Source organism: Macaca nemestrina, chromosome 8, assembly GCF_043159975.1.
Source record: "Macaca nemestrina isolate mMacNem1 chromosome 8, mMacNem.hap1, whole genome shotgun sequence".
NCBI classification, from domain to species: Eukaryota; Metazoa; Chordata; class Mammalia; order Primates; family Cercopithecidae; genus Macaca; species Macaca nemestrina.
Window position 1 is genome coordinate 136,056,042 of NC_092132.1, and position 10,555 is coordinate 136,066,596.

At 40.2% G+C, this 10,555-nt stretch overlaps 1 protein-coding gene across 12 annotated transcripts in view; it reads left to right on the top strand.

Moving 5' to 3' along the window:
* The window catches only part of LOC105482130 (pleckstrin and Sec7 domain containing 3), a 710,412-nt gene extending 700,108 nt beyond the window's left edge, over positions 1-10,304 (top strand). For all 12 annotated transcript variants that reach the window (XM_071068564.1, XM_011742086.3, XM_011742089.3 and 9 more), the window contains one exon: positions 3,943-10,304. In XM_071068564.1, coding sequence (XP_070924665.1) covers positions 3,943-4,158 — 216 coding nt within the window. In that variant the 3' untranslated portion in view covers positions 4,159-10,304. The remainder of the gene's footprint in view (positions 1-3,942) is intronic.
* The last annotated feature ends 251 nt before the right edge of the window (positions 10,305-10,555 follow it).

Genomic DNA, 10,555 nt, shown 5'->3' on the forward strand with positions numbered 1-10,555 from the left:
GATCGTTTTCAGTCTCTGAGCTGGTGCGTCAAACCTTTAAAAAGTAATTTACTGGCTGGGCACGGTGCCTCACACCTGTAATCCCAGCAGTTTGGGAGGCCGAGGCAGGCAGATCACGAGGTCAGGAGATTGAGACCATCCTGGCCAGCGTGGTGAAATCCCGTCTCTACTAAAGTACAAAAAATTAGTCGTGCTTGGTGGTACGCACCTGTAGTCCCAGCTTCTCGGGAGGCTGAGGCAGGGGAATCGCTTGAACCCGGTAGATAGAGGTTGTGGTGAGCCGAGATCGCGCCACTGCACTCCAGCCTGGAGATAGAGCAAGACTCCGTCTCAAAAAAAAAAAAAAAAAAAAAAACTAATTTATTAATAAACTTCTTGCTGCTGCTTTACTTTTTCTACACACCAGCTTTCATTTAAAACTTAAATTTCGCTGTTGGTCTTAGGAAAAAAGATGCAAATCACATCTTCTCTGAAAGGAAGAAAGGAAGTGTAAACCCTCCCGATTATGTTGTTGCGTAATTGAGAAGTATGACCTACCTACTGCCCAGAAAGAGAATACAAGGAGAAATCAATGAAGAGAGAAACTTTAAGTTATGTTTCTTGCCGCTGCTCTCCAGAGCATCATTCAGAGTTATTTTTCTTTACTCTGAGACAATTTTATTTTGTCCTCAAATCCTCTGGACGGCATTAACTTACGTGGCTGAGTCTGTAATCCTCTAGAGACTTGGCTAAAACTAATACCTGCTGAATAGTCCTGAGATTAAAGTTATGTTTTCCTAAAATGTTTTGAAGAGGAATATTTGGTTTGGTTCAGTAAAATGTAGACTCAGAGACTGGTAAAATGCAAAGCTACATTACTGGGTTTTTTGTAGCCTCTGCCCCTATAAGCCTGTTTTAAGTTAGAAGTGGAACACAGTATTTGCAAACCCATCAACCCTCGAAGGCTTCCTTAACAACAGGGCAGGCTTTGTCTTCTGACTCCCTTTACCCCCTTTTCTCTGCTTTGTCTCTTCTTCTGGTCTGATGACTCATGCACTGCCACACCTCTGCTGTGCCTTTTGTTTGGTGATTGACACACCGATGTAATTTATTTCAGACAATAGCTTTGCAGCTGGAGCTGTAAAATGAGTGGATGAGGTGGCTTTCCTTCATTTATTTTTCAGGTGGATTTTCCCAGTAGTATCAGTTGCTTCAAAGACTAGTGGGAAACTGTCCCTATCACCTTCTCTCCTTTTGTCCCGTTTCAAGTGATCTAAAAATTTTCTTTTCGTTCTCTTTTCATTGTGTAATGCTCCAGCTTCATGAAATTGTATGCCTTACACTGGTTTCCTGAATCTATTTTTATACTACCTTCAAACTATGTTATTAAACTTTGTTTCTATTGGGGGTAGTTCTTTTCTGTATGTTAATCTTGCCACCAGGCAGTTTAGGAGTAGATTAATTAATAAATTCATAAAATGAAAAGGAGTTTAGAATATTTATGTCCTGTGAATGTTATCTTGTTCAGTCCTGTCATTTCACAGTGCATGTACTGACGTGTGATACTGATGACATTTTTTGCTAGCGAATGCCCGGATGAAGCCATCGTGTAGCCTTCCGAGACAATGCTTAGCATGTTATTCTTTATTTTGTTACTTCTTCATTGGAATTAGAATGTGTATTTAGTAATGCTTTAAACTGCACATAACAATACTTGATAAACAGTGGTTTAACCCACAGGATATTTATTATTCATACTTAACATGATTCCAGAGGGAGTAGCCTTAGGGTTGGATCCAGCTCATCATGTCAACATGGCTGTCTCCGTCTTTCCATTTTTCCTCAGGCGTAGCATGTTGTCCTATTTCCTCATATCTACTGCCCAAGTCATGGGGCAGCAGCTTTAGGATTTGTGTTAAGGAGGAAATAAAAATAAGAGGCTAGGCCAGGTGTGGTGGCTCACGCCTGTAATCCCAGCACTTTGGGAGGCCAAGGTGGGTGAATCACCTGATGTCAGGAGTTCGAGGCCAGCCTGGCCAACATGGCGAAACCCTGTCTGTACTAAAAATACAAAAATTAGTTGGGCGTGGTGGTGTGTGCCTGTAATCCCAGCTACTTGGGAGGCTGAGGCAGGAGAATTGCTAGAACCCGGGAGGCGGAGATTGCAGTGAGCTGAGATCACGTCACTGCACTCCAGCCTGGACAACAGAATGACACTCCATCTCAAAAAAAAAAAAAAAAAAAAAGAATGAGAGGCTAACCCCAGTGACTTCTCCTTAAAGTTTGTCCCTTTTATCAGAAAGCAAAATCACTTTCCCAGAAGCCCCCCAAAAAGACTCTTCCTTACCTCTTACTGACCACAATATCACATGGCCCAACTTAGCTACAAGAGAAACTGGAAAAGTAAGTATCTCTGGTTTTATTAGTCTTTGTAGTGAAAGGCACCTAAGAGTAGAGGGAGTTGAGAATGTCCTTTGACTGGCCAACCAACAGTGTCTGTCAGAGTACTTATCCTAAAATCTGTATACATATAATCTGTATTTTCATATCAGTGAAGCTTAACAGCCATGGGTTTTGAACTCAGATTGCCTTGGTTCAAATCCCAGTTTCATTTCTTCCTTTGACTTTGAACTTCTCTTTGCCTTTGTTGCCTTAACTGTAAAGCAGGGATGGTAAGTTATCAGTGTATGAATATTGTGTGAATGACCTGTTCTTAGCATGTTGGCACTCAATAAATGTCATCGGCAACCAACGCTCACACCCCACTTGAATACTGGCCAACCCCGGAACATACTGAATGTCTAGCAGCTTTTTCCCATTGTTAAACCAAACAGCTTGAAAAGGTAGCACTTCTAAATTACTAACTTAAAACTGACACATACAAAACCCAATTTGACTAGAAAAATCCCTAAGATGGATGTATAGTCAAAACAGAATTTGCCTGCCTTTGTTGGGACAATTTATAACTGACATGTTCTTTGGTTTAGAAATAAAACACTTGAAACTTTCTATAAATTCTTCATGTGTTGAGGCAGGATGGTGGAATACTTATTTTGACCAGAATATATCAAATTAAGAATCTAAGACCTGTCTATAAGTTGCAACATATATGATAGTTCTATATATTGATTGGGATAGAAACTAGAAAAAAAAAAAAGTGCCAGAGCTATGGAAAAAGAAAAAAATCTTAGAAATTCAAGAGACAGAGGAATCAAGGAACTTTTTGAAACATAGTAGGTACTCAGTACATAGTTGATGATAAATATTGTTGAGTGAGAAAAGCATCAGAAAATAACTTGAAATTCTGCAAACTTCATACCGTTCATAGCAGCAACTGTTCATAATAACCAGAGAAGTGGGTAATCCTTGCAGAAAAGCAATACAGGGAAACCCAGAGCAGCTTCTAGAAAGTGGTATGGTCTCATCGGGGACTGTACAGGAGAGTCGCTCGCCATGGAGTGATCCCTCAAGATGAGCCTTTCTAGGGTTACGGGGAGTCAGAAAAAGAGGAAACAACCATATCTAAGCCAGTTTCATACGAGGCCTGGATTACCTGGGGAGGCTCAGGTGACTTTAGTACAGAGCCACAAGAGCCATGTAGCCGCCGAAAACCAGAGGTGACAGCTCCTCCAACTTAGACCTTTCTCATGCCTGAGTGTTCTAGATTCATGGTGTTCCATCTGGTAGCCAGTAACTCCAAGTTGACATTCCCTCAGAATCTAGAACAAATGAGAACTAAAATTCTAACTTAATTTCCTATCTAGATAATTGAATCAATCAGTCAGTCTCTGTAGTTGCCTCTCATGTGCCCAGTAAGTGCCCAAGTAATTTGTCAGTTTGGGAAATGAAGCGAAGTCTTCAACAGCCGTTCACATTCTCCAGGTGGGTAATGCACTAGGTGTGCTGCACACGTGCATTTTGAACAGTTTTCTGACTGCCGTTGTTCTCTGGCTTTGCCTTCAGAAAACCCGCTATGAAATGTATGTCAGCATTCTCAAGGAAGGAGGCAAAGAGCTCCTGAGTAACGATGAAAGCGAGGCTGCAGGACTGAAGAAGTCGCACTCGAGTCCTTCGCTGAACCCGGATACGTCTCCGATCACTGCCAAGGTCAAGCGTAATGTGTCAGAGAGGAAGGATCACCGACCTGAAACACCAAGCATTAAGCAAAAAGTTACTTAGAGTCCGTCTGCGGCCAGGAAGTGCTGGTCATGGAGCAAAATAGGGTTTTTCAAGATCTTTCTGGTAATCCGTGAATATATTTAAAAAAAAAAGTCTGTGACAAAATGGTGCATTAGTAATTTTTTCTATTGTACATTTTTGTTAGTTTCTGTACAGATTGTCTTTGCTCTTGATTTCTTTTGCTTTGATGATTTCTGCAACTTGATAGCTAATGCACCTTTTCTGTGAGGAGGAGGGGATCGTGATTTCAGAATGAATTATGTATCCCTTCTCTTTTGGTTTTCTCTTGTTTGCAGTCTGCTCAGTTGTTTTATGTATTCTCAAATCAACTGTTACACTTTTTTTAAGGTTAAAGAATTTAATCCATTGTGAAACGCTTAACTGGACAAACTGTAGTTTTAGTAAATTCTAGCTGGAGTTAATATACGCCTTTATATGTGAAACCTTGCCCAGTCACAGAGGTAGAATTGAGCACTCACAGATGCTCCAGTAAGAATCGCAGTGCTGGGAATCTAGATGCTCCAATATGAGGCAGCTGCGTGTGCAGCTTAGCACTTCCTGTTGAGATCGGACCCTGCTGGAAGCAGGGAGAAGGAGCGTGAAGATCATAGGATTGAGAACGTAGGGAAGCACATTAGCTTGCTTGAAGTGCTGATTCCATTTCAGCCAAGCAAGGGAAAGAGGAATTGGAGTCATTTTGCGTTTGAAGGTTGAGGAAAGATTGATACCCAGTTGATTTTGTTTGCTAAAGGATGGGGGCAGTAATCGGCCCTTGAGGAGCTGCAACAGTAGGCATGTGCGCAGTCTGCAGGAAATTGTTACCTCACTCCCACAGGGTCTAGACTAGAAATCCATCATCTCTATCGTTGATATCCTTCCATACAGGAATAGATTCTTTCTTACTCTACATATGTGTGTGTGCGTGCGTGTGTGTGCATGTGTGGGCATGGGGTTGTGTCCTGGTCATGATGTTGGGGTCTTCCTTCCTAACAAAATAATGCATTTTAAAATGAAACCGCTTTTGTTCTGTCCTTAAGACAAAATAAGGGAGGAAAAAGTAGCTGCAGTTGTCCACAATGGATATTGGTTCTTTAAAATATGTGGGAAAGTAATAGTCGGAATGAATTGTGGTTGGAAAACTGAGGGATCCGCTGGTTGCAGGTGCAAAGTGACTTTGTTCATTTTTGTCTCAGTCTCCTTGATAGCCACTTCACTCTGCTACTACTCAACTTTCTCCTAAAAATACTTTATCTATTTTCAGTCCTTTCTTTCTGTCTACTCAAAATGGTTCTATTAACTTTGCAGTCATGAGCTTGTTCCACTTACAGTCCCTTTGAAATTCAGGGTGATAAACAGAATATTCTCCTGTAGAGGAAGAGAAAGGAATGAAAGTTTAGCCCACTGAGACCTAGAACTTTGTGATTTCCTCACCTTGAAACTCTAGTCCCTAAAGGTATAATCTCCACAAGTGGCACAACTGCAGAACTAATAGAATCACTCTGATGATTCTTTTACCTCCCTTAGAAGTGTTCTGTAGTTCTGCAGTTTATTTGTTGAAGGTACTATGACCAAAGAATCAGCTGCTCTAAGTGAATAGCATGGTTCCAGTGAATTAGAGAAAACCTGCTGTAAAACCATGGTAGTGTCTAAGTGGTATGTTATTATGATATACTAGCATTTATTTACAGAATTATTTATTTAATGTTTACTTCCTTCCCCTCTCTAAATGTCCATACTTGCTGTTGCCCAGAGAAGGGTTACCCCTCTCTAGGATTGCAGTTGCTTTCTTTGTAATAAGTATTTTGCCACACCTTTAAAAAAAAAAAAAAAAACTCACTTTTAACTCTCTGCCTTGTTTGGGTAAAGGCAGTAAGTAAGTTTATGTTTCAGAACTGCAAAACAAACAGGATAGTTACCAATATGGCCCATGTATCAGATTGACTTTTGTAGCATTCTCACTGAATGCAACATGTCCACAAGCAAGTTGTCTATCTTTCTACCTGATAATCTAAATTATCAGGGTATTTGTTTTCTGCCTAAATATTTACACTAAGCAGAGGGGAGAGAGGTACCTAGACCATGTCATCTATGAGCTTCAGTAACTAAAGAAAAAGGAACTTACCTGAGTGGCTTGAACGTGTTTGCCCACAGTCTATGTCTATGTATATAGAATGTCTGTATGTATTTTACTTATTTAATATACATTGAATGGTACCTTGCTACAGTATTTCTGACATTTGGAGTATTGAAATACTCGGCTAGCATCAGCATCACTATAGCACTCTCCGTGTCATATGACTCACTAATATTAACTCCAGGGACTGCTGGATAGGCTCATAGATCATTGGATACAAAGGGCTCTTTTGAAGCTTCAGTATACCATGTTTGCATAGTATATCTTTAAAAACAACTTTAAAGGTTCTTCTGTGAGCCAGGGTCTCAGACTGCCATAGCATGATGCGGTCCATCTTTAGCGCATGGGCTGAGAACACCTCTTCCCTGAGGCTTCTGGAAGGTTGCTGTCAAGAGTGCATGAAGGAGGCCAAGAGTTTATGCTATGGGAGGAAACAGTCACTGATTTGCTTAGATTCTGAGAGTCTGGCCCATAGCCAACCACATTTTCTTTTGGGATAATTTCTTTTCTGTGGTATCTAGCCAGAAGAAATTGAGGATGTTTCCTTTCATAGCTGCTCCAAGCCTGTTGCCCAATTCACGGTACAAGGGAGGACCCCTTCCCTTTCTTCTGAAGGTACGCCACCCACCTCTATCCCCCACCCACCTCTGTCCCCCACCCAACTCTGTCCCCCACGCACCTCCATCCCCCACCTCAGCACCCAGGAGCCTTGGGACTTCCTTCCATATGATAAATCATTCTTGTTCACATCAATATACTTCATATTGATTTCTAGTATAGAAAATCTTGATAGCCATCAGAATACCTTGGTCATAGTCTTGTTGCAAAATTGACCATACAGGTGGCCCATGTATAAAATCTGTACTTTAAAGGTTGTTCCCACCTCACATGCTGGCTTTTACAGGGAGGTGTCTGGGATTCCTCTTTAGCAATCAAAACTTAATTACTAGGATGCAGAGTCCTTACTTTATCGCCAGCCCATAGGCATTTCTGAAGTGCTCTTTTTTGAAATGTCATTTTGCTAACTCTCAGCAGTGTCTAATTAAACTGAGCAATACTTTTGTGAATTTTAATTAATCTCAGTAAAACCATGTTGGGAGAGAGTCCTCTGATGGAAATGTACTCCCTGGATTATGTGTAACCTTTTTATTGCTCTTAGATGTAGAGGATAGAAAGCATTTTTTGGTGCAGTGGTCTTGTGCCAAACACAAGACCCTCTATGCTTCTCCAACTGTTATCCTAATCTAGCAAATGAGGACTGATCCCTAGGCAGAAGTGGTGTGAGGAATTAACTCTGGAAGAGGAAAATCTGGCTGGCTTTCCAATGCTAAGATAGGTTTGTATTTCACCCTGTGGCCAAGCTACAGAAATTCTGAGATTGTGGAAGAATTTATGCAACCAGCAGGGGAAGAGGCCTTTTATTGCCTAAACACAAAGTTACACTGAGTTTGCTCCTGTCCTTTGCCTGTTGCTCCCTCTATCGTGTAAAGATCTGGGAAGGATGAAAGGCAGAGACTGCTTGTCATGAGCTGCACTCTTCTCTTTTTAACTAATCATTGACAATTGGAAGAAAATTGACTTTAAAGAAGTTTCTCCATTGTCTTACTATCAAAACCTTCTTGGGTTTTGTTAATCGTCCTTGAATTTGAGTTCCTTTGGCATTTTTCCTTGTAGTCATCCGTTAAGCTTGTTGCATCCTGAATCCACAGGAAGTTTAGCCTTGCAGGTTTGAATCTCTGTAATTTAACTCCTGTGGACTTCGTCAAGTTTTCAGCAGGTTGGGAGCCACATCTCTTAATTTCAGCAGTGAGTCATCCCTTCACTTTTCAAATGACAGAATTTTTTCCAGTTGTAAAATTAACATTGTAAAACAAAGAACCAAAGGTGGCATCCGAAGAGTCGTTAAACCTAAAGTCTAGTTTATGAGTCATTGTCCAAGCTGGAGTTTAAATAGTATCTGGCTTTTGTCTCAAAGCATGTAAGTTACTCTGACAGAAAATGGGAAGTCAGCCTTGCAGGCACATGTGCCTCTGGGCCTCCTACCTTTCTCCACAGCTTTCTGGCCATCTTTTCTCCCAGGCCATGCCACTGCTCTGCCACAGGTCAGCAAATTTCTTTCCACCAGTCTGATAGCATCTTACATGATCAAATCATCACAGAATAGCCCCGTGATAGACTATTGATAGCAATAGGTGCTTTGTCACTGATTTTTCTCTCAGATTCCTTTTCCATCTCTCACCCATAAAGGAAGGACTGAAATCCAAAGGCATTCTCCTTTTGTACCTACAGTATCCAGAACCAGTGTGGGCAGCCTTCTGCTCAAGACAATAATTGGCCCATTGCATGCAGAGAGAATGTCTTCATAGAGAGAATGTCATTAAATACTTGAATCTGCATGACAGTTTGACTTGAATGCAACAGCAGGAAAATTTTGCAAGTTACGTAATTGTATATACAGTAGGTTTTCTTCAGTCTCTTCGGTTTATCCTTTGTAATTTATGTGTGTATCTGTAGTATTGCAGGCTTTTGGAGAATATTCTTACAGATAGTATGTCAGTCATCAAAGAAAATGCTGTCACCTGCCATTGTTGTATTTGTGGGTATTCATAGTTGTATGTATGTAAATGCATTAGTGTGTAGATTGCGTATCAGTATATGGTACATGTACATCAAAATTATTTTTGTCCTTAATCAGTGTGATGTGAAAAGCGAGAACAACCTCATAGGACTGATTATGTAATGAAGTTGTTGAGAGTATATATAGTGGTATTGTTTTATTAAACTTAAATTCAAATAATATTTTGATTAAAATTTTTAATAAGACTTTATGCTAGAAAATTCTGTCTTTGAGCTTTGAATCACCAGGGCAAAAATGACTTTGAACTAACCTTGTGAATCTTTTGCAGTGTACTGTGTGCAATACCAAGGGCATAGCTCCCTGTAATTTGGGAAATACAGAAAGAAAAGAAAAAAAAAAAAAAAAGGCAGCCTGTGCAGTCTTAGTAACTTTAGTATTAAGAGCACTTAAAGTCAAACTGACAAATTTGGGCTTATTACAAAATGTGATGCTTTAAAGCACACGTTCTTTATTGTTGTTGTAATTAGTCCATAAAAAATATAGCTTTCAGAAGAATTAAGTACCCACCATATCATTTATGTATTTGTGTATATTTTACGGGAGATCAAACCACTCTCGTGGTGCCGCATCCGTACTCGCTTGACTTGGAAGAAATATCACAAGCACTAAAGTATATCAGGGCATCCCAGGATTGGGTACTGGATCCTAGGTTTGCAGTTGCACAAATTAGCATCTAGTGTCACAGGTAAAAGAATTTCAGGACCAGGTTTAAACTTTGTTTTAAATATTTTTATACTTAGGTCTCTTTTTCCTGCCTCTCCCCAAAGAAGAGCCACTGGCCTTAGTTGTTTGAGCTTACTGCTTATATTATAGAGTGTAAATAGATAACTAGAGACTAAACTTTTATTAACTAGCATGTTTGGTATATTTAAAGCAGTGACTGAGTGTGTTTGAGTGAGCGGCTGGGGGCAGTGTCTTTTGTTTAAACACACTGCCTCGCATCTTTGCAGCTGATTCAGAGAGTTTGAATTGTGCGATGGGAAACTCCCTTCAGCTCTAGGCTGCAGTAATGTGTTGGTAGTTACACTTGAGGTGTTTTGTTTTTTTTTTTTTTTTTTAATTAACTCTATAGTCTCAAACTATTTTTGCAAATAGATCATTTTTCCTAGTTGGTTCTTGACGTGCAGTGGACTGGCTCTGTGAATGATTGGCAGGGTCTTAGTTTTGCAAGAGTATTTCCTTCTAAGAATTATTGTGATCTGCAGAAACAGCCGCTCGATTCAAAAATCATGTAGAAAAGGAGTAGGAGAAACAAAACGTTTCATTTGTGGGCCTTAACCATTTGAAATGTTTGGACTTTAACATAAAGCCATGGAGTTTATAAAGCCAAGTAACCATTTGACATGGATAATAATATCCACTCTAGAGAGAGTATATATGCATATTGATTTTTAATGCCGTTAAGATACTTTTGTAAAACTGTAGGAACAAGAGTAATTAGACCAAATGGAAGCTTAGGGGACAGTAAACTGGTTGCTTTCCATATAGAGTAACCATGCATGTGGTTAGTCCTCTACTCCTGAGATTCAGAACCAGATGACTGTCCCCTTAGGTGTATAAGGAGAAAAGTTGACATGTCTGGGACCTCTGACATGTGTACACATGCTTGCACACATGCACACACG